This window comes from Drosophila eugracilis, unplaced genomic scaffold, assembly GCF_018153835.1.
Source record: "Drosophila eugracilis isolate 14026-0451.02 unplaced genomic scaffold, ASM1815383v1 contig_47, whole genome shotgun sequence".
NCBI classification, from domain to species: Eukaryota; Metazoa; Arthropoda; class Insecta; order Diptera; family Drosophilidae; genus Drosophila; species Drosophila eugracilis.
This window is the reverse complement of record NW_024573338.1, coordinates 129,140-152,218: the sequence shown is the minus strand read 5'-3', so window position 1 is coordinate 152,218 and position 23,079 is coordinate 129,140. Positions and strand designations below refer to the sequence as shown.

Genomic DNA, 23,079 nt, shown 5'->3' with positions numbered 1-23,079 from the left:
AAATTTTTCTTCATAGGAATGTAATCCAAAAATTATATTTTACCTGTATTAAACATTGAACAAATTCAAAATATTTCACTGGGATCTACAGCACCAAACGAAACACATACATCAAGCACTTAATTGGTAACCATCAATACATAATTCTTTAGGAACACTGCCCATTGGCCAAAAGACGACTCCCACGGGCGCACTTCTCGGCCAGTTCAATATAGTATTCCGGCGGAGCCTGCTCCGTCGCGTCCGAAATGCGTGTATCCAGTTGAACGGACAACTTTACACAGTCCACCATTAAGTTAGTGGGATTCACACCGAGCACATATGTGGCTTCTTTGTAAGGACACGGATTCTCCTCGTGTTTGGTGTTGCCGAACTCGTAACAGGTGTCGCGGATCATAAAATGTCCATCTTTGCTACACGGATTACGGACGCACTCCGGTATAACCCGTTCCTTGTAGAGCACCAGCATTTGGCCCGCCTCACAGGGTCCCTGACGATATGCCGGATAGCAGCCATCTGTCTCAGGGTAATATAATGTGGCTGTCGAAGGGGGAAGTACCCAGTACCCAGATTATTATGTCATCGCCGAGGTAGCTTCATTATAGCTGCTCACCTGGCGCGCAGTCGCAGACCCAATCGTTTTGCTTCTGCTGGTCCCCCGGATAAAGAAGCTGATACTTGGGGCATCGAGCTGGGGAATATAGCGGCTTGCGACCCTGGAGAAGAGAAGAATTCGTAGACGGGTGAGGTAAGGCATCTGATTGATTATTGCCAATGCGTCTTCCATACTCTACCAAAAAGTCTCAATGTTATGTATAAGGTCTTGGAAGCAATTTAAATTATTAGATTTTAAATACATTGTTAGTCTTAAATATACAATTCGTCTAAAAAATAGTTTGTGAATTTGATGAAATGAGTTTATAAATTTAATAAATAAGTTATTCTCTTTTAATGCAACCATTGTTAATCAAGGGAAAAGTATCTGTAATTAAAATTCCCTCAAGATCTCGATACTTATAAAGAAGTTCAAGCCTGATTATAAAAACAACATTCCATTTCTAGTAATTTTAAAACTTGAAACAAAAAATTCCCTGTAAGTACGTGTTCCGCATTAATATTTTAAGCGTGGAAAATCAAAGTACGATTTGGAAAATTTTGCATGCAAATTGAAATAATATTTGTTAACATTGAAGGTAAAACATTTAGTTGATTTCTGAATATTCTTTATAAATATTAATTAAAAATATTTTAGGGATATGTTAGAAAAGAAAGGGCATTAATAATCATTGACTTGTACTTAAAATTTTCAATTTGACTTTAAAAAACTTATGAAGTCTGATTGGGAAGGGTATTCTTCGCTTAGTTCTCTCCAGTTTCATCTGGCTTTTCTCTCCCATTTTGGGTTTTCTTATCACGAATCGACGGATTGGTTTGGCTGTGCTTGCAGCTTACCGCAAGGTTGGCCTTCTTCTTATCAATGTCTTGGTCCTCGACAAAAGCGATTTGGGCGCGTGCCACTTTTCCAATAAGCGCAAAGAGCACGGCGATCAGCAAAAGTCGCGGATTGATCATCGTTCGATCTTTCGTTCTCTCTCACTCGCTCGCTTTGTTTTGATTAACGGGTATGGGGATGCGAAATCGACGATGCCGTAGGCTTTACGAGATAACACAGCGCGACTTTCTTCGGTTTCACTTTCTACATCCGCTTGCTACCAACTGCGGCGAAGATCGGCTCTAGACTATTCAGTTCGCTCTTATAAGCTTCTGATTGGATTCAAAATAATACAAATCCGCTCCGGCTAGTGGTGCTCAAAGATCGATGTTTAATTGATGCTTATCGATGATTGCGTTGTAAATAAGATTTAATCATTTAGGTAAGCTTAACCTTAATGTGAAGGAATACAAAATATAGATTATGTATACATATAATAATTGTATCAATTTGGAACTTTGTCAGCTAAGCTAAAGATATATTTACTTTGACCATATTTATTCAGTTTCTCAGAGATATACTTCCATTTTAAATATGTCATATCCTTATGATTATTCCAAGAAAAAAACCCGAAAACTTATGTAAAACTAATATTTTTCGGAAAAAATTTCTTAAAACGTTTGATACAATTTTGCCCGCGCTAGGCTCACCACAAATTTAAAAATTTTCGCAGTTTTCAGTACTAGTTGTCCAGTTGAACAATCGTTGCCTATCGAAAAACGCTCGTCACTTATATTTTATCAAAAAAAAGTAAATAAATAAAAAATAAAATTCACCTGCAAAACGGAGCAACACACACTCGAAACTGCTCAAATGGACGACGAGGAGACCTCAGGTGGGTGTTGGAGCATCAAATCAATAAAATTATTTATTAACATGTTCAACATCTTAAACTGCGCAGAAATCAATTCTGTTCACGGGGGGAATGAAGGTGAACGTACAGAGGAACACCAGGAGCGCACACAGGGTCTCCAGGATCAGCAGGAGGTACACCTGGATCAGGCTTGGCACAATGCAATAGTCGAAGAGCAGGCACCTAGAGCTGATGATTTCGAGGATCCACTAGCCATCGAGGGGAATGGAGATGTACGGGCAATCATAACGGATGGCGGATTGCATGCATGGGCTGGGGAAGGTCCGGAGGTCATGGCAGATGACGTTTTGCAGGATGACACCGCCAGTGAGGGTAGTCATCCCAGCAGCGACATGTCCCTGGAGAGTCCAGGGAGTGAGGGTTAGTTGACTTGTTGGTATCCACTTAATTTCCAATAAATACTAATACTAATTTTCCAAAACAGATGATTCCGACTTAGATCGCCTGCCTGGCTGGATGATTCCCCAGAATCGCCTGCGCTCCGCCGTGGATATGATGGTCTCGCAAGCACGTAACCGAGAAGGCGGAATCGCAGCTCTGCTCAACCGTGACAACTTCCTACAGCGTGTACGCAGCATGGTCTTTAGACAGGAGCGTCGACGCAGTCGCACCAGTGAGGATACCAGTCAGGAGGCAACCGAGCAACCAAATGATACCCCACCACCGCAACCATCTCGACCACCAATCGACATTGAACTGGAGGAGGGAGTGCGCTTTGACACCAATCTGCCAGCAGAGCATTCGTATTTTGGCAACCATTTGAGCCGCGTGCCTGGCGTCGACTATTTGGAAGTGGGCAGCCACCATCATATGCTCATCTTCCTCCACCAGCACATTCTGTTTCCCGGTGAGGTTTTGCCGTTTATGATCGACGGCAGAATGTTCGACGACGATATGCCCGGCCTGGATGGCTTAATCTTCGGAGTGGGTTTTCCATTGATGGAGCCACCGGAAGACAACCCTCACAAATTGTATGGGGTCACTTGCCAGATCTATGAGAGGGGCGAAAGCGGTCGTGGTTTGGTGTTCTACAAATCCAGAGCTCTACAGCGTATCGTCATTAACTGTAATGACATACAAGGGTAAGTGGTAAACCCGCAGAACAGTTTAAAATGCTCTGTTAATACTCCAAAGTCCTTGCAGACCACCGCAGTATATAGCCCGAAATCCTACTAGCAAATGTTTTAGCAAAGTCAAAATATTGCCGGAGTACTTCCTGCCCGAACCTCTCCAATCCGTTGATATGGGATCGATGGCCAGATTTCGGGATATTCCCTCGATGCGTGACAAGTACCGCAGGTTTCAGCTTACCAGTACCCCTTGGCCGGCTGATGCCTGTCAAGAGTATTCATTCGCTGCCATCTTGGAATGTGCACGCCAGAGGCTAGAGAGCCAAAAAATAGACACCATGCCAAAATGCCCCATTCAGTTGTCTTTCTGGCTGGTGCGAAACCTTCACCTGACCGAAAAGATGATGCGGTTGACCTTCCTCACCGACTCCGTAAACACTCGCCTCCAACTGATTAAAAGCACGTTCAAGGAGGAGTCACTATTTTTCTGCCGTTATTGCAATAGCAGCCTGGCCCACTGTGCGGATCTCTTTGCCATGTCCAAGCACGGTGTCCAAACACAATACTGCAATCCAGGTGAGCATCTTGACATATTCCATGCGTGTTAATTAAGGTATTAACTGAAAATGTCTTTATAGAGGGTTACATCCACGAAACAAACACCGTGTACCGGGTAATGTCGCACGCCATTGGCTATAGCGGCGAGCCGTCCACAAAGTTTAGCTGGTTCCCCGGCTACCAATGGCACATCATCCTGTGTAAGTTTTGTGCCCAGCACGTTGGATGGGAATTTAAGGCGGTTCAGCCGAATCTAACGCCTAGGATGTTCTTTGGGTTGGCCGGCTCAAGCGTTCGAATTGGAAAGGCAAGCGAGAACACGCCGGTTAATGGCAGCACCTTCGTGGTGCGAAACATGCTGCGCCATATTTCCAACGAAATGGAATGAGGCTGGCGTTTCGTAAAGCGATTGCTCAGCCGCAAACTCTGCTGCTGGTGTCGTCCGAGGAATAATACGGTCCATCAGGTGGGACCTGTTTGATTCGTTTCACAACCATTTAGCAAAACCCACTGCGGTTGATGGCGTGGATGTAAACCGAAAGATTGATCTACATATGAATGCATATATGTTCTTTAGTTCAAGTAAATTATACCTAATTGATATTTAAGATTCATTGAAACTAAAACTTCTCTGTAATAAGTTACTCTTAAAATAGTTGCTTTTATTGTTTATAAGGAATCGTTTTCATTCATCTAAAAGTGCAGCAAAGGAGGTAGACAGCTTCTGCAAAGAGTAAAGCATTTGTAATTTGGCGGAGCAAACACGATTGAAAGACTTACAGCCTTGCAAAACGGGCACAAGCCAAAGGAGACCTCTAGGAAAGTCTTGCCCTCCATCTGCGTTTGGAACCACTCCTTCAGGCAACCAGCATGACACCTTAGCACACATTTCGGATTGTCACACGAGACGAGGGGCACTTCACCACTATCCAAGCGATATGAGAAACAAATATTGCAGCGCAGCTCTTCGTTGTCCTCCTCATCCTGCTTGGGGCCATCACACCAGTCCGGCATTGGAAAGAAACATAAATCGAACATTCGCAGTAAGTTCTTGTGAATATCCACCTCGGAGTCCCAGTTGCCAAGGCCTTCGCTGAGCACCTGACGCAGCTGGGCAACCTCATCAGTTGGACCAATGATCTGCAGAGCCATGGAGGCGATGCATGCAAAGGGATCTCCAATTGTCAACTTTAAGTAGACGCGATCTTTAAGAGGAAACACCCGGGACTTGTGTTTGGTAGTGGCGGGCGACGGTTGCAGCACATGACACAGTTCATCGATGTCCATGAAGTTGTCGTAAAACGGACGCAGGTCCTCCAAAAGCTTGCGAAAGAGGTTGATGACCTCTTCTAAGGTTCTAGCACTTTTGGTTAGCATCTCACCCAGTGATACGCATTCTGGAAGACTGTGATCTCGTACGCGTAGAGAGGGAATCTCCAGTTCCAAATAGTGACGTTCGTGTTCGTTGAATTCGCTTAATCGAAGCACGGAACAGTCGTCATCAATTTGCATGCGATACTCCTTAGATTTGCGCAAATCCAGAATGTCGGAGTATATGTTCCCTTGATAAGTTGTCTTTGGTTTCTTAGAAATTGATTCGGTTTCTTTGGCAGGAAGAATCTTTTCTAGATTATCAAGTAAGTCCTCCAGCATCCAGTCATCCTGTAACTTCAGATTATCCGGAGAAAAGATCTTGTACTCCACTCCAAACTGCACATATAGCACGAAACCATGCAGAACTGGGTAATGGGGTAAGTAGAGTTTTAGACTTCGCCAAATACCCTGGATGTAGAATTATCATTAATTTGGCGGGAATACATATGTTATTTGATGTTAACTCACCTTATTGCAAATAACTCCACTGATGCTGCAGGATCCACTCGGCTTAAGCTCCACAGTAAGTCCAGGATACTTTCGCACCAGTGCTCGCTCCACATCGCTGTTCCCAGTATCCATTATCAGATTTCTGGCGAAATAAAAGTAAATATCATTTGTTTACATTTATTTGAATGATTATCGCTAGAGATGGAAGACTCCCGATGACATCGATTGCTCAAATCGTGATCGATTCCGAACTAATCGCCGGTTAATTTAAATGTATGTCCTGATTCAAATGATGTCTAAAAATAGATGTTGATTAAGCCATTTTATTGGGATTTTCCCATCTTTTTTTATATATTTATCTTATAACTGCATTGTTTACCGGCATTAAGGCGTAACATTGTAGTTTAGCCTCTCCCGACTTATCAGCCAAATTTACGTTATTTACTGATTCGCTTTGGCGGTGTTTGCTCTTCGTCAGAGCTCAACACCTGCAGGCCACACTGTTTTCTTTTGTAACACCTGCGTGGCGGCCCCGTATCAATAGCCGCCGATTTTGATAAACCGCTCTCTCGAATCGTTGGTCATCGTTCGGACGCTTTGGCTATTTAAGGTTCCCCAACTGCCCCATCGAATCCATTCACAGTTATCATCTGCGTGCGCGAGTACCCGAGAAATTCTTGTATTCTTCATTCTCAGAGATTAAAGGAGTTTCCCCGGACAAAAATGTTGCGAATCGTTGTAACTTTGGCTTTAATTCTGGCCACAGTCAGTGCCACCAATGTCCAGCAGTGTAAGTAGCTCAAAAATTTCAGTTTAATCTGTTTAAAATCGTAAGCTTTGACTTCGACTTTAAATTGCTTTGTCTGTTAAAGTTAATTTATTTATAGTTTTATTATAATTCCATGATGATTCATTTCACAGACTTTGCCATAAGCATAATCTCTTTGAAATACCATAAACTATTGCCAAATATACTTTCGAGTGAAATTAAAAAGCCCTCAAGTGTATCTCTTGGCTACAGTTGATATGGCTTATCAGTCGCGACTGTTAATCTGGTCAAAGAAAATAAAAAAACAATAGCCTACTTCTCAGCTCACCTGCAAATTTTCTTTCAGGCAAAAACAAACCATTCCCACTGGATGTAAAAATTCAAGATTGCGACGAACCACCGTGCGTTGTGTACAAGGGTGGTTATGCCATAATGGAGGTGCACTTCCTGGGCAGTAAGTTGAGCGATCCATATCCAAATCCAATATTTATCTCAACTCCGAATTTTTTCCAGATCAGAATAATATTAAGAGCATCACCGCCACCACAACGGCCAAGGTCTTGGGCATGAACCTGCCATATGCTCTGCCCGAAGAGGTGTCCAATGTCTGCATAAATCTCTTATACGGCGCCATTTGTCCCATTGATAAGGACGAGGATGTAACCTATCAGTTCAACTTCTATGTGGATCCATCGTTCCCGCTAATCACGGCGGACGTGACGGTCACGTTGAACGACGCCCAGAATGAACCGATCACCTGCTTTGTCGTATCATGCAAAATCCGTAACGGAGCCACTGCATCGCAGGGCAAAGAAATGCTATTGGACTGGACGAATCCCAATTCCGATTAAACCGACGATGTACGCAACTCCAGCGATTTGGGCCGACTGAATATTTCCATTTATTTTCCGAACAATAAACTTAAAACTCATGCAACGATAAGCGCATTTGTTTACCTTGACTACGTCACAGATTCCAATGTACCCGTTTAATCAGTCTACGGATTAACACATTTCTTGGCCCACCGATTAGATTTCCCCACCATATTTATTTATATATAGAGTCATCTGTGACGTTCCGTGTTTGCACCGAAAGACCAGTAATTTATTTCCACTGATTCAGTGGCAGAATTGTTCATAAAATCGTCTTGATAATCATTTATTGACCGCCCCTAGATCGTCTTGACCATATGGTCAAAAGTTGGCTCTCCTTCGTGATAGACGCGATAACCGTCTTGCCAAGTGCAATTCTACACCTGACGGAAATCTGTATAAATTTTAATGGGAATTTCTGGGAAGTACAATGTTAAAATAGTTTATGAATGTGAATTTGACAAAATCATAATCATGTTGTCAGAGGAACTTATCGTTTATTCTTTTGATTTATTTGTTTTTTCCTGATGCTCATAATCTGTTTTACATCTGAAAGAAGAAAATTGGTAACTAATTTTAAACATTTTCTGAAAGTTAAGTATCATGATTAAAAATACGCTTGCATAACAAATATATTAATAAATAAACGTTCTTTTTCTACTTAATTGGTGAATTTTATTAAGTAAGGAATATGTTTAAAACTTATTTTAGTTCTTTCTTTAACAGTTCTTTAATTTTCATCAGAACTAATCCTAAGATTTAGCTATTTCTAACCATTCAGTTAATGGATCTTTCCAAAGCTATCCCCAATTTCTTACAGTGCCACCTACTTTGAAAATAAATCTGATACCGCTGAGTTGTAGGGGCTCAGGAAAAAAGCCATTGATAGCCCAGTACATTTCTCTTCTTCTTCTTCGCAACCGGCCTGACCAGGTGTGTTAAACTAATCAGACTTGAGATTTGCGAATTATTATTTGATTCGATTATAGCTTTTCGACCACTCGAATATAAACCTTAATGGCTGCGTGTGCAGATAGCGACGATGGCCAATAGAATGCATTGTAATACGAGTCGTAAAAATGAATGCCAGACAACAATGTTTCTTTTTTAAGTTTTCCTCTCACTTAAGCCAAACCCATGAGAAAATGCATAAGATGTACTTGGGAAAAACCACCCTCATATAGAAATTCCGGGGTAATGCTTTTAAAATTTTATTAAATATTCATGAGACATCGTTGGTGAGCTCAGCGATGGATTTTTGTTTTGGAATAAAAAACGTATGGTATATCACAGAAAATTTAAGCCAATTGATGAAGAATTTCGGTCACAAACTTTAGTTTAGATAGTCCAGTTCGTAGACCGTATTGCCGCCATTGCCCTTAACGACCTTGATGTCGCACACGAAGCACGTGGCAATCTCATTATCCTGATCCACCAGATAGATCTCGATCTTCACACCGATCTCGGGATATTCACCGATGGGAAAGGTGAACAGATAGGAGACATCCTCAGTGGCATAGAGTGGGCAATAGGCTCCGTACTGCAGATTCGGGCAAACGGCAGCCACATCCTCTGGCAGTTCATAAGGCACTGTGATAATTCCAAGGGTGGTGGCCTTTACCAGGGTCGTCAGCTTGGTGATGTACTTATCCACAGCAAAGTCAATCTCGAATTTCTGTACAGATCCCTTGACAATCTGGCACGGCGGAGTTACACAGTTATGAACACGCACTTCCAGCGGAAAGGGTTTGTTTCCAGAGCCTAAAATCAAGTTTTAATTGGTTACCTAGTTAGGAACTATAGTTTAGATTAGTATTTATAATTACATTTCTTTACTTCCGTTGCCGGATACTCCTGCTGGGCTCCAACCAGCGACAATAATCCCAGGGAGATCAGAATCAACGCCTTGACTTGCATGTTTCTCGATTCGAATTGCTTTCGGCCAACGGTGCCCTCATCGTTTTTATAGCCAGATCCGAGTGATTTTTCGGCTAATACGATTGGATTTGGCCTATCTAATCTCATAACTTCGGAAATAAATGGTTAACTGGCAATCGAATAGCAGTCTTTGGATTTTCCTGGGATTGAAAGGTTGCTGCTACAAAACTTTTTCAGATCTCATACTCAAAATGGTATTTATCAAGGTTAATAAGATATTAATTTCAAACCAAACTACCCTTAATCTTAATAGTTATAAAAATATCTATTAAACCAAATACTCCTTATCACTTTACTTAAATAAAGAATTTCCCAATACAAATCTTTACATCAATTCACATCATTAGAGACATATAGAAAAATTATGAAATCGGGCAGTAGAATTTTATCACTTCATCGCCAAGTTCATGGGACCCGGTGACAAAGGCAGTGCCAAAATAAATCCCAGAGCACTCTGCCGGCAGGCCACTAAGCCTCTGATGGCAATGGAAAAACCCACAGACATTTGTCCCTCGGCCAAAGCCACTGACAATGGAACTTTTGCGGGGCAGGAAAATGTGCGAGTATAAAGGAAACGGACGGGGAGTAAGCTGGAAAATATATAATTCCCCCGCCAAAAAACCCCACCCCATCCAGCACTCAACGTTTGGCGAATTTGCCAAAGGTAAGAAAAGCGAGGGGCAATCGAAGGTTTCTGTGATTTTGGTGTTTAAATATAATTTCTATGTTTGGAACTTTAAAACAAATTAAATTCTCTTTCAAATACTGTTTCTTTTTTTTCTTTGATATTTAATGGCTTTGATATATTGTATAGATTTGTATTTTGTTTATTAGAGTTTTCTATGCCCAAAAACTCAATATTTTGATCAGAACAAAGCCAAAAATGGTCCAAATACGGAATGTTATACCTACCTGAGCTCCAAATTCAATCTATTTTAACTTTTAATCGATGTGCATCCAAAAATCAAAGTTTTAATTTTTGGAAAAAAAGACGATGGTACCCCTTATAAAAAATGCAAAAATAGGCCAAAAATTGTTTTTTCAATTTCAGGCGGACAATCAAATAGGTCGACAGTTGCGTTCGTTAGCTGCAAAAACTGTCTTTATTTTTAGCTGTATAACTTGTTTTGACAGTTTTATGGGCTAAAAACCCAAAAAAAATATATCGAATATAGTAAAAAATTGTATTCCGATTTTTCTAATTAAAAAAATTAGTATTTTCCTCCTAGTAAGCCCTAAAATGGTCCAAATGTGGAATGTTATACCTCCCTGCGCTTCAAATTTAATCTATTTTAACTTTTAATCGATGTGCACCCAAAAATGGAAAATTAAATTTTTAGCCATTTTTGGAAAAAAAGACGAAGACAAAAAATGCAAAAATTGCTCAAAAATTATTTTTCCAATTTCGGGTTGACAGTCAAATAGGTCGTTAATGGGGTTCGTTAGCTGCAGAAAACTGTCTTTACTTCAGCTGTATGACTTGATTTGACTATTTTATGGAGTAAAAACCAAAAAAAATATAGCGAATTCTCTAAAAAATTGTTTTCTTATTTTTCCAGTTTAAAAAAATCAGTATTTCCCTCCTAGTAAGCCTGAAAATGGTCCAAATTTGGAATGTTATACCTCCCTGAACTCCAAATTCAATCTATTTTAACTTTTATTTGATGTGCATCCAAAAATATGAAATTTAATTTTTGGCCATTTTTGGAAAAAAAGACGATGGTACCCCTTATAAAATATCCAAAAATTGCTCAAAAATTATTTTTCCAATTTCGGGTTGACAGTCAAATAGGCCGATAGTTGGGTTCGTTAGCTGCACAAAACTGTCTTTATTTTAGCTGTATGACTTGTTTTGAGAATTTTATGGGCTAAAAACCCAAAAAAATATAACGAATATTGTAAAAGACTTTATTCTGATTTTTCTAGTTTAAAAAAATCAGTATTTTCCTCCTAGTAAGCCTTAAAATGGTCCAAATATGGGATGTTATACCTCCCTGAGCTCCAAATTCAATCTATTTTAACTTTTATTCGATGTGCATCCAAAAATCGAAAATTTAATTTTTGGCCATTTTTGGAAAAAAAGACGATGGTACCCCTTACAAAAAATGCAAAAATAGGCCAAAAATTGTTTTTCCAATTTCAGGCGGACAGTCAAATGGGTCGTTAGTTGGGTTCGTTAGCTGCACAAAACTGTCTTTATTTTAGCTGTATGACTTGTTTTGAGAATTTTATGGGCTAAAAACCCAAAAAAATATAACGAAAATTTAAAAAAAATTTATTATGATTTTTCTAGTTAAAAAAAAACAGTATTTTCCTCCTAGTAAGCCTTAAAATGGTCCAAATATGGAATGTTATACCTCCCTGAGCTCCAAATTCAATCTATTTTAACTTTTATTCGATGTGCATCCAAAAATGGAAAATTAAATTTTTAGCCATTTTTGGAAAAAAAGACGATGGTACGCCTTACAAAAAATGCAAAAATAGGCCAAAAATTGTTTTTCCAATTTCAGGCGGACAGTCAAATAGGTCGTTAGTTGGGTTCGTTAGCTGCACAAAACTGTCTTTATTTTGACTGTCCGCCTTGTTTTGACTGTTTTATGAACTAAAAACCAAAAAAAATAGAGCGAATATTGTAAAAAACTTTATTCTGATATTTACCCTTAAAAACAGTAAACAGGCTTACAAATGTTCCAAATGTGAAAAGTATATATTTTCATGATGACTGTTCAAATTTTGCAACATACTTTCCTCGCCACCCTCGCGAATATTTTGCAACATTTCGGATGGTTGGTGGTGACTTGCCATGTGGACAGCCGCAACGCAGCATGAGATTTTCTCGAAATGCTTTTGAACTTGCCACCAACCCCCTCTCTATATTTTCCCATTTTTTTTTTGGTTCAGGAACTGTCGTCGCTCCTCACATGTAATTGTTGTGACATTATTTAATATGTCAAAGCAATGGAAAATCCTGCACGACAAAAAAAGAATCCCCGAAATGGATCTTAGGGAACCGCAATATTTGATTAGCATCAGCCGGAGACCTAATACATTGATTCCGGGGATTTCTATTTCCAGTGTCATCTAATGCAATTATCTTGGCCGGAAAATCTGATACTCAAATACTTTCGCAGGCAAAACATTTCCACTTGGCTCGGCTTCCGTTTGCACTTTTGGGTGTTCTTTCTTTTTTGCATATTCCCAAATGTATTTTACGGATGTTTAGCTTATCTTTGATGTGCCTTTTTTATATACGATACGAGGAATCAATAATGTGTGGCGGGGGAACTAAGACTTTGATTATTGATTATTTTTTGGGGGGACAGAAAAGTAGGCAACACTTTTTGAGGTGGGTCTTACAGAGCTTTCTATTTGAATAGAAAGACTTGCCTGTATCAGTAACCCGCCCCTCTGGCAAAGCTAACTCAATTAATTTGTCAAATCAAGTCAGACATTAAATGCCAGCGCCAAAGCCAAACAATTTGTCACGCCAATCCTGTGGCCTTTCGCCCTGACAATCCCCAACCCACCATCCAGCCAGATGTCTGTTCTATTTCAATTTGATATTTGTTTGCACGTAATTCAATGCCGAACGACAAAACTGACAAACTGGCGCGTCCATTGTGTCTCAATTAGGCGGCAATTTGATTTTCGTGTTGTTAATTTTTCATTACATTTTTCGAGCTGCCGTGTGCTGTCAATTAATAAAGGAATTTTCGAAAGGGCACGCCCAAATGCCCAATTGCCCATGAACCCTTGTCCTTTTGCCCCTCAACAGGTGCTGACAAAGAGGTCAAAAAACAATGCTGTCTATTTACTTATTCTATATTCTGCTATATAATGATAAATTTCCAACTTTTAATGCTTAAATATTTAATTTAAAGTCATTTTTGAATAAAATTAAAAGGAAAACCTATCCGAAAATCATACAAACTATCAGCAGTGGTCAAAACAATTCCTTTAACAAAAAAGGGATAACTATCCCAGTTCATTGAGCTGTTTCCATTTTAACAAGGAACAAAATACGAGTATATGATTGCTTGTGGTCAACCAGCCAGGTGACCAACTGCCCTTGAGACAAATTTTCCGCACTTTTCACCTGGAAATTTGGCGTTACGGGGAGGGTTCGTATATTTCTCGCCTTGCTGCACCCTTTGATATAGCCGGCACACTGGAGTCTCATTTGGCAATAGCAATTTGCATATGCCGTCATGCAAAAATGTTTTTTATTAAATTTTTCCAGCATGTCATGGGCCCAACCAGGGATGCTAATTAATTGCCCAGGAACCTGCCTTGGAACAGAACTGCTCTGCTTTTGGGCACTGTAATTAAGTGAATGCGAAATTCATGTTTTTTTTTTTTGTCGAAATCAGAAGGAACATGCGTTGCAACAAGTTCGGCTGTTGAGTAATTTTAACCCCCTGAAGTGTTGGCATTTTAGGACCATGTCCTTTGGCCTTTGTACCTTCTTCCTCTCACCTGGCAACGCTAGCTAAGAAATGTGCCCACTTTCTAGCGAAAAGAAGTTTTGCTTAATTTGCATAAATATGTGGCACTCGTCGCTCTCAATTTCTACCTGCCTTCATATAATTAAAATGTTAACTAGAAGCCTTGGGAGTTACATAATTTTAGAGTTAGGCTTTACCTTTGGCATTGATGGATACCAAGTACAAGATGGAATTCCAAGGAAAATGCCTAGTGGTTTCCCTGGAACTGTGAATGAGTTTGCCTTGAAGGTAGATTGCTGTGAAATGATTGCAAAATGTGGAAATATGTTATTACGAAAAGTACAGAAACTTTTTGATAAAACTAGTAAATATTTTAAGCTTTACCCTGTAGAAAATTCCACTAAAATCCCATTAAAACTTAATTACCGCGCAAATTAATTATAAAAAATGTAAAATTAAATAAATGTTTCGGCCAATTGAATGCTCAAGTCTCTTCCCCCTCCCTTAAAACACCGAAATCCCTTCAATCATTTACTCATTTACTCAGAACGTAAACATTTTAAAATCAATTTATGGCAGGGGTCGAAATCGCTTAGCTAATTTGCATATAAAACAGTTGAATTTGCGAAACAAAATCAGGAAATATTGATGAAATTTGGGCAACCCTTGACGGCTGCTGCTGTTTTCGCTCTCCTCTCCTCTCGACAAGTCAAGTGGCTGTAAGAAATTGTGTAAAACTTCCTACAAATTGGCTATGCATATAAATTGATGTTAATGTCGATCGGCGGAGGGTTGCTTTAGCCAAATGGCCTGAAAGTATGCAAGGCGAGGATAATGTCGCAATCTAGTCAGTTATCTCGGTTGCCAGGGTTTGTTCTACTAAATCATTGCTAATCTCCAATTGCTAATTTTAATGAACTGCGTACAAATGTACCCGAAAGAGTTAAGAACTCAACAGGTGTGCGTTCTTATTGACCAGTTTATCTGGGTCGAAACTGACGGACTTCTCTGCACTTGCTAGGTTCAGGTGTACGTGGCTTTGCTATTATGACTGCTAATTATGGTTTATTAAACTATATGAGTCACAGAGGTGTTTGGGGAACCAGATCTGCTATATAGATTGCTCATGGGTGATTAACCAGCTTTACTATCTTAACAAGTCAAAACAATTCATTAGAATATGTTAATCTACTATATTGATAACCCGAAATATGCTCAAGGCTTTCCCAAGTATTGATACAAATCTTAGCCATAAAGATTTTCGGGAATATTTTGAGTACAATATTTCACCAGTTTTGTACCCCAAAATATGCTCACGTTTTTGCGAGCATTTTTCTAATCGAACTAATAATGATTACCATTTAATTCCAAACTGGAAATGTTCTGAGGATCCATCTAAGTGCGATTAAGACGTAATAATCGCTACGAAGTCAACAAAAGCAAACGTAATTTTAGTGCAAACGTCCAAAGCCCAAAAAATCGATTAGATTATTGGACAAGTGCAGTAGTACTAATCGAACCATTTTGGGTATAAATACCCAGCGATTAGTGAGTCTGGAAACCAAATTCTATTGTTCTTTCAAAGTTAATACAAGCTATTAAAAAAAAAAACTCCAGGAAAATGTCCAACTTCAAGAAGTTCTCCCTGTTCCTTGTGCTTTCCCTGATGTGGACTTTTATCGCAGCCAACACGCCTATTAGACAATGTAAGTTTGACTTCAGGAAATATTTTAAATCATTAACTAATTGGTTATAATTTATACTAAAGGTGCCGACACCAGTTATCCTCAACCTCTGATGGTGCAAATCGATGAGTGCGATGAATTGCCCTGCGATTTGTGGAAGGGAAGTGAGGCCAAGATCGACATACAGTTTGTTGCAAGTAAGTAACCTTAAAACGATCTTTTAGAAGATCAAAAATCCCACAAGGATGAACTTCTTTATCCCATTTTTATCCTGATATTAACCCAATATCTTTTCCTTCTTCCAATAGCTCGCAATACGATGCAAAAGTTGTCGGCGGAAGTGCGTTTGACCTCTTTGGGAGTGACTATACCCTATGACCTGGAGGCTTCACGTGGCAATGTTTGCAGCAATCTCCTTCATGGTGCCTACTGTCCCCTAGATGCTGGCGAGGATGTGACCTATCAACTGCTCCTGCCAGTGACTACCAACCAACCAGAGGTTCCCACTCGCCTAGAGGTGCGTCTCCTGGACTCCGATAATGATAATCAGGTGGTGTCCTGCTTTCTGGCGGATACACGTGTCAAGAAGCCAAGTTCGAGGGCTTAGAAGGACCCACTAAGATGGGGCTTTAATGATTTCTAGACTAATGCCAAGACATTGTATCAATGTTTTGCAACTGGGCATCGAGCGATGCCAATTAATAGCGCGTAAGCTGTTGGCACTTAAGCCCGACAAACACTATTAGCAGTTATGAATAAATAATTAGGGGAAAATATTATAAATAATCGACATGAACGGCTGAGTTAATTACCAGGGCGGCATATGTGGGCTTGGGTGGGCGTGTGTGTGTGTGTGTGGGCCAGACTACGTTGGCTTAGCCGGACCAATGGCTCACCACCCTCGAAGGGCGCCATGAATCGGCTTAATTAAATGACGCAGAAAATTACGCAGCTATGGAGTGGGGAAAACTCTGAGAGAGAGGGAAAGAGTGGGTGGATGACAGGTGGGTGGTTAAACTTTCAGGTGAATGCGGTTTTTCCCAGCTCCATTCACAAAGACTTTAAACTTTCCAACGCTCTGTTAGCCCCCATTTACACGCACAGCTCCTATGGCTTCCTTCCGGCGCTCAAAGCTAATTGGCTTTTCAACACTTTGAAGCTTCCTGCTGCTGATGGGCTCTAATGAACAAGCCCTGATGGGAGCACATATCCGACGGTTAGCTAATTGAGTCGTTGACTAGGTGGTGACATACCAAGTATATCAGGAGAACTACACATTGGACTTAGGTCAGTCTAAATTCGGGACTTTGGTTAACAAAAATGGTGTAAGATATTCTAGAATCTAGTTGAAAAGTTAACAGCATTCTAAGTAGCAACAATTTTGTTTGGTTTATATGTTATAGCTTAGTTTAAGTTACTCACTTTTATATGCATATAAATATGAAGTTTAAATTGTATAAATAATATTTCAAATTTATAAACAGAAACCCCAAAATTAAAGGCCAAACAATGGCAAATGTTAGGCTAAACACGTGCCTTAGCTCAGGTATACTGGGATTAAACCACCCGAACCGATCTCATATAAAGATAACAATTAGACAAATTAATAAACATTAAATAAATGCTAAAAAAAATATTATTGGTTAGTCATGCTGTGAACGAGTTATGGGGAAGGATTCAAAGTCTATTGCGAAATGAGAGTCAGCCAGTTCGGTTTAGTTTTGGCTTTAGCTTTGCTTCGACTGGCCATCGAGGTGGTAGGGCAAGGAGAATCATATATCACGGAATATAACACAAGTCCAAAGGTTAGTAAAAGATTAAAAAAAGATTTCACAAACTAATTATATTGACAACTTCCCAGAAAGCTGTGGCTATTATCAAGCATATCCATGTCTTCGGCGAGTCCAACTATATGAAGGCTAAGATATACATACACGATGATAGATCCCACTTTGATCTCTATGTCCAGATGGTCCATGAGCTGGGCAGCAATCATCTCATTATGAACATAAAGGTGCGCGTGAAACCGGAAGGAGGAAGTTCCTTTGTGCAATTATTCGAATTGCGAAGGATTAACTTTTGTGGTTTTCTCAGCGAATATAACACGAATCCGGTGTTGCAATATATGTTTAAGAAAAACATCAAACTGAACGACATCATTATATGTCCCATTCGTGTTGGAAACTATTCGATGATAGACTCTGATGTGGCAGGAAATATACAAACGGATGGAGTCCAGAATGGAACGTACAAGTTTTTTGCGGAAATCGTCGAGGAAATCGGAGAGATAGCCAAAGTTTTTGCCATTCAAGTTACCTCCTCGGTGTATATTGTTGACAAGGAACTGGAGTGCAGAAATCTAAGAAATTCTATTCAATGTGTTTAGATTTTATCAGCAATATTTGACAATTTATGAAATATTATTCCTTAATCTAATAAATATGATGTGTTTCTGGTCAAATTAAGAACTTTTTCTTATAAATTAAAGTCTATACGGGGATATATAAGCATTAAATATAAAAAAAATATATTGTTAAGTACTACTGGGTGTGTTCAAACCTTTTTTGAGAACTAAATTTAGTAGCCGAACTACGGTTAAGTTCATACTGCGAACAACACTGAAAACTCTCTTGGTCGCTCAAGGGTTAAGCCCATCATCATTTCTTTAAATGATCTAATTTAATAAATAGCCAACATTAAGCTTCAATGGATGATCCATGACCACCTGATGATCTCCACCTGATGATTTTCACCTGCTGATAGTTCTCATTGCGAAATGAACTTCGTTCGACTAGCGTTGATTTTTCCTCTGTTTCACATAATAAATGGCAATGGAACGAGTTCAAAATCCCTGTGGGATGATGACGAGGAGGATCAGGTATTCAACATGTTCCTTAAGGAATCAACTATAGTTTTATTATCCTATAGAAACCCATACTCCGCATCCATCACATCAATATCTTCGGAGACTCTCGCTATATGAAGGCTTTGGCCCACATCGACGACAATCGCACCCAGTTCAGTCTCACGGTTTGCCTTCGCCAGGAGATGGGCAGCAATTTCCTGACCTTCAACGTAAAGGTTCGAGTTAGACCATCGGGCAGGATGATATTCGTAAACCTACTCCAGATGCGAGACCTGGATCTGTGTGGTTTCTTTTTCGAACTCTCCGGAAATCCTATGATGAAGTATTTCCTGCAGTCGGATATACAACTAAGTGACGTCATTGCATGTCCTATACGCGTTGGAAATTATTCGTTAAGCAACTTAAGAGTCAAGGACATTTATCCCCAGGTCCTGCAGAATGGTACCTACAAGTTCTTCGTGGAGGTGATTGAGGCAACGGCCGAGAAAGTCTTTGCCCTGCAAGTGACCACCGAGATCCGAGTTCCAAATGCACCCGAATAAACATTTTGTCAGCCAACAAAGGATGTGTAATTACAGGATGTGTATGTGTATGTGTTCACCCCCCGTCTGCATTGTAAGCGGATTGCTGTCCTTTCGCCCTCATTTTTCTCTCCATCTCTTACCACCTCTACTTTCCATTGTGCGTCATCCGCTTCTCGAACAGGGAAAACATATTGAAAATCGTTTAAAGCACCGTCCAAGTGCATGACCGATTATGGTGATTATCCTCGGAACTATAGAGAGTTGCGTGTGTGTATGTGTGCTTTTCCACGGAGGGGGTCTCTTTGGATTTCCCGCGGGATCCTTGCGGTTTTCCACGGAAGCCATATGCGCAATTTGGCTGTAATTAATAGGAAAACAATATGTTCAATGGCCAATCTATATAACTATCTTTGTATCTTTGTATCTTTCTCTTAACTTTGCTTAGAACATTCAAGCCTTAAGTCACTAAAACCCTTTCCAGTATAAAAGTGGTAAAAAACATTTGGTAATATGATATTTTAATGGAGCTTGAAATATTCTTGCCCTCTGTTAATTAAAATCCGTAATGCGGTTTTCAGCGAGTATTATTTTTCACAGCATTTTGATATCACAAAAATGAAGGAAAAGGGGTTGCCCTGCCAAGGGTCACACCCTCTCTGATAGGTAATGCCTTTCTTAACGCACAATCAAATCACTTTGCGAATTCAATTTGGCAAAAATAATGTGAATATATATATATCAATCTCCAGTGAAAGCAAATGGAAATCAAAATTTCAATCTCGAGAGGCGGAAAATTCCTGCAAGTAGGGAAAATTGTGAAGTGCCAATGCCTGGCATCGAGTGTCGCACTTATGTGTGACCTTTGCAAATTCAATTTGTCGCCTTTTTATCTATCACAATTTTCTATTAGCCCCTGTTGACGGGGGGAGGAAGGTTTTCCAATTTCGATTTTTGGCAACACAGAAAGGTCACTAACACACATGCAGTTTTTCCAAAGAAAATTGGTATACTTGAGCTAATCCAAGGGGACAGCTCATCGAAACTAGAACTACTTAGTTTGTGCCTAAGAAAATGTCAAATATAGAAATTGAATCAATCGAAATCGATTTTTAAGGAAACCCAAGCCAAGCTGCCTTCAGGGAAACTTTAAACTGCAACGTGAGGCCATTTTTGTGGCAATTAAAAAGGCGTTGAGTTGGGCAATTAAACACACGAACCTGCCTCAAAATAATTCACTTAAATAACGCAATGTTGCGTAATTCAGTTTCACAGTTTTGTAATTAAAAGCATTTGCATATGAATCGCATCGACCAAAGGGGCCTCGGGCATACTTTCATGCCACTCTAATTAAAGGCTGCCCAAGGAGCAGAACTTCAGGTCTGGGGTCGTCTTCCCCTAAAGGTCATCAACGTCACCGACAAGGCGACTCAAAAAAATCCCCTCCTCTGTTTTCGATAGCGTTTTGTCCTTTGCGTGGCCCACAGGAAGTCTTTAATGTTCCTCCAGAGTGCCTTTCAATAGGTCTGCTCTTTTAACAGAATTAAGTTGTTCGGATCGGGTTTTTAGAACTTTGAAAGTAGAAAATATTCTCTTCTTAAAACTTTAAATAGAACTAAATTGAAATATTTTAGTTATTACCGTTGTCTAGCTATAAAAATCGGTTTGGTGTTGCCTAAAATTACTGAATAATTATTTATAAATATCTATTTCCTCTACCCATCAGTTAAGCAACAGTAATTATTGATCACAAAAATAGAAAATAAATAAACAATAAATATCAGGTTAATTTCCTCAAACAATAAACGGTGAACTGCTGGCCAACTATGACGCTGAAAAACCATCCGTTCAAAGTGTTTTCCTATGTGATCGTCATTTTCCTTCTCTGCCATTCAGAAGCTCTTTTTAAATTGAAAAACATCAAGTGTACTTGCTATGAGAAGTCATACTGCGAGTTTAAGCGTTGTGAATTAAAGGTCTTAGGTCGCGGTTTGGTAGGGCTTTTCGTACATGCCCAAGCCAATCAAGTGCCAATTAATTCAGTAACAGTATGTAATAACTTAAACTTAGACTTTTTTCTAACTTAAACTTAACTTTTACAGTGCCATCTAACATTGTTTAAGAGGTTTAATGGCTATAAGCCTTTCCTTTTCAATATGACCGTTGACGTTTGCTACTTCTTTAAAAACAAAAAAAGGTATCCATTCTTCGACATAGTTTACGATGGCATTAAGAACTTCAGCAATGTAAATCACACCTGCCCTTTCAATGTTTGTATATCTTAAAGTAATTTATATTTCTAACATTAATTTAATATTCTTTCCATTTCCAGCATGACATAATAGTTGAAAGAATGGTTTTGAATGATAAAATGATAGCCAAAGTGCCAGTGCCAAGTGGTTTCTATAGACTCAACTTTTACGTGAGAGCAGATGGCGCTTGGAGAGGCGAACTTGAAGTTTATGCGGAAGTTAATTTGGGATATGATCGCTGAAAAATCTAAGTTAATTCAAACCCCAGTCGTCAGTGTGGTGCCTCTTCTCCTGACTCTCGTTCTGGGCTATGCTTGGCTGAGGGCAATGATTCCAAGTTTCCCAGCTAAGCTTTCAGTATGACTATTGAGCCTTGTAATGTAATTAAAAATAAATTAAACAACAATAGATACAAGGCTTACCGACTAGTAAACACTCTCCATTTCGTTACTTGTCTCTATGAATTAACTAATTCAACATGTTATCTCTATAATAAATATACTCCCTTCGTTCTGTTATTAAAGGGTATCAAATAGAATCCAATATCAGCTTAATTCAGCCAAGCAATAAACGCTGAACTGTTGGCCTACGATGAAGCTAAAAAGCCATCCATTCGAGGTGTTCTCATTTGTAGTCATCGTTGTGTTACTCTGCAATTCAGATGCTTTATTTAAGTTTAAGAACATCAAGTGTACTTGCTATGAAAAATCATTCTGTGAAGTTAAGCGTTGTGAATTGAAGGTTTTAGGTCGCGGAATTATAGGACTTTTCCTATATGCCCAAGCCAATCAGCTACCAATTTCTACAGCAACGGTAGGTAATAACTTCCATATTAACTTTATTTCTAAATCAATTCTTACATTTACAGTGTGTTTTAACCTTGTATAGAAGGTTCAATGGCTATAGACCTTTCCTGTATAATATCACAGTAGATGTTTGTTACTTTCTGAAAAACCAAAACCGTTATCCATTCTTTGGTTTGGTTTACGAGGGAATAAATAACTTCAGCAACATAAATCACACGTGTCCCTACAATGTTAGAATCTCGTTTATTAACTTTTATTACCTAAATATATTTACAAATATTTTCTTCATTTCCAGCATGACATAATAGTTGATCGAATGGTTTTGGATGACAAAATGATTGCCAAAGTTCCAGTGCCAAGTGGGTTCTACAAACTCAAGTTTTACCTGAGAACAGATGGAGTTTCGCGGGGCGAGGTTGAAGTTCAAGTAGAAGTTAATTTGGGATATGATCGATGAAGAACTACTTACGTCAGAAAAAACATTTTTTTATATATAATTGTGAATCGCATTTTAATATAAGCTTCGGTCCAATGAAGCACATAGATCAGATAATAACCTACACTTGCAAAAATAAAACATCAAAGTGAATCAATCATTATTTAATTTCAATAATAATTATCAATTATAAAATCATCTAAAATTCTATAAAATATTATATTTTAAAGTTTTTCCGCTTACATATTTATTTAAGCCATTTAAATACCAATTTCCTGGACAAACAAATCGCAAATCCCTGATCAGGAATCATATGAGCCTAATTAAGAGCCCATTACCCAACCCTCGCTGTGTAAACAGACACCGCCGACCGCAAGTCAACCAAGCCAACTCGTAAACCAACCCTCTTAATAAACCAAATTTTCCAGGGGTTTGGTGGGGTAGGAGGTTTTTGGTGTTTTTTACACAACATGTTGCTGGCGGGGTGCTGGGAATCGTTACGTGTGTAATCCGACACTTGGACGAAAGAGGCGACAGCCACCTGGGCAATTAGCCCATGAAATCTTCATGCAAATGAGTGAAAACTGTTTTACGCTCTCTCGTTAAGAAAATTTCCTTAGACAAGTGTCAGGAGCAGGCAGATTCGAGGATAAAAAAGGTGAACAAAGGCC

General features: G+C 39.4%; 10 protein-coding genes across 11 annotated transcripts; 7 read left to right on the top strand and 3 right to left on the bottom strand.

The window, feature by feature from the left end:
* Nucleotides 1–19: 19 nt before the first annotated feature.
* On the bottom strand, nt 20–1,758 carry LOC108108376. Its single transcript, XM_017216424.2, has 3 exons — nt 1,453–1,758; nt 614–716; nt 20–540 (listed from the first exon to the last, which is right to left on the bottom strand). The coding sequence occupies exons 1-3, from the start codon at nt 1,570–1,572 to the stop codon at nt 149–151; spliced, it is 615 nt and encodes a 204-aa protein (XP_017071913.1). The 5' UTR covers nt 1,573–1,758; the 3' UTR covers nt 20–148.
* A 304-nt stretch (nt 1,759–2,062) lies between these two features.
* On the top strand, nt 2,063–4,638 carry LOC108108382 (protein cereblon). Its single transcript, XM_017216430.2, has 5 exons — nt 2,063–2,327; nt 2,394–2,726; nt 2,791–3,448; nt 3,510–4,012; nt 4,075–4,638. The coding sequence occupies exons 1-5, from the start codon at nt 2,306–2,308 to the stop codon at nt 4,380–4,382; spliced, it is 1,824 nt and encodes a 607-aa protein (XP_017071919.1). The 5' UTR covers nt 2,063–2,305; the 3' UTR covers nt 4,383–4,638.
* LOC108108383 lies at nt 4,636–6,997 on the bottom strand. 2 transcript variants are annotated; one of them, XM_017216432.2, is made up of 4 exons: nt 6,916–6,997; nt 5,837–5,960; nt 4,775–5,776; nt 4,636–4,718 (listed from the first exon to the last, which is right to left on the bottom strand). In XM_017216432.2, the coding sequence occupies exons 2-4, from the start codon at nt 5,948–5,950 to the stop codon at nt 4,680–4,682; spliced, it is 1,155 nt and encodes a 384-aa protein (XP_017071921.2). In that variant the 5' UTR covers nt 5,951–5,960; nt 6,916–6,997; the 3' UTR covers nt 4,636–4,679. The 2 variants fall into 2 exon arrangements, with proteins under 2 accessions (XP_017071921.2, XP_017071920.2); XM_017216431.2 differs by lacking the exon at nt 6,916–6,997 and having other exon boundaries at nt 5,837–6,118.
* Nucleotides 6,422–7,529, top strand: LOC108108384. Its single transcript, XM_017216433.2, has 3 exons — nt 6,422–6,608; nt 6,934–7,041; nt 7,101–7,529. Exons 1-3 carry the CDS (start codon nt 6,542–6,544, stop codon nt 7,436–7,438), a joined length of 513 nt encoding a protein of 170 aa, XP_017071922.1. The 5' UTR covers nt 6,422–6,541; the 3' UTR covers nt 7,439–7,529.
* A 1,128-nt stretch (nt 7,530–8,657) lies between these two features.
* Nucleotides 8,658–9,378, bottom strand: LOC108108370. Its single transcript, XM_017216418.2, has 2 exons — nt 9,286–9,378; nt 8,658–9,220 (listed from the first exon to the last, which is right to left on the bottom strand). The coding sequence occupies exons 1-2, from the start codon at nt 9,374–9,376 to the stop codon at nt 8,793–8,795; spliced, it is 519 nt and encodes a 172-aa protein (XP_017071907.1). The 5' UTR covers nt 9,377–9,378; the 3' UTR covers nt 8,658–8,792.
* Nucleotides 9,379–15,428: 6,050 nt separating this feature from the next.
* LOC108108359 lies at nt 15,429–16,134 on the top strand. Its single transcript, XM_017216401.1, has 3 exons — nt 15,429–15,548; nt 15,611–15,724; nt 15,836–16,134. Exons 1-3 carry the CDS (start codon nt 15,464–15,466, stop codon nt 16,132–16,134), a joined length of 498 nt encoding a protein of 165 aa, XP_017071890.1. The 5' UTR covers nt 15,429–15,463.
* A 1,087-nt stretch (nt 16,135–17,221) lies between these two features.
* On the top strand, nt 17,222–17,913 carry LOC108108374. Its single transcript, XM_017216422.2, has 2 exons — nt 17,222–17,332; nt 17,389–17,913. The coding sequence occupies exons 1-2, from the start codon at nt 17,222–17,224 to the stop codon at nt 17,911–17,913; spliced, it is 636 nt and encodes a 211-aa protein (XP_017071911.2).
* A 390-nt stretch (nt 17,914–18,303) lies between these two features.
* LOC108108360 lies at nt 18,304–18,935 on the top strand. Its single transcript, XM_017216402.1, has 2 exons — nt 18,304–18,405; nt 18,456–18,935. Exons 1-2 carry the CDS (start codon nt 18,304–18,306, stop codon nt 18,933–18,935), a joined length of 582 nt encoding a protein of 193 aa, XP_017071891.1.
* A 1,805-nt stretch (nt 18,936–20,740) lies between these two features.
* LOC108108372 lies at nt 20,741–21,408 on the top strand. Its single transcript, XM_017216420.2, has 3 exons — nt 20,741–20,962; nt 21,017–21,184; nt 21,247–21,408. Exons 1-3 carry the CDS (start codon nt 20,741–20,743, stop codon nt 21,406–21,408), a joined length of 552 nt encoding a protein of 183 aa, XP_017071909.1.
* Nucleotides 21,409–21,757: 349 nt separating this feature from the next.
* LOC108108373 lies at nt 21,758–22,429 on the top strand. Its single transcript, XM_017216421.2, has 3 exons — nt 21,758–21,979; nt 22,035–22,202; nt 22,268–22,429. The coding sequence occupies exons 1-3, from the start codon at nt 21,758–21,760 to the stop codon at nt 22,427–22,429; spliced, it is 552 nt and encodes a 183-aa protein (XP_017071910.2).
* The last annotated feature ends 650 nt before the right edge of the window (nt 22,430–23,079 follow it).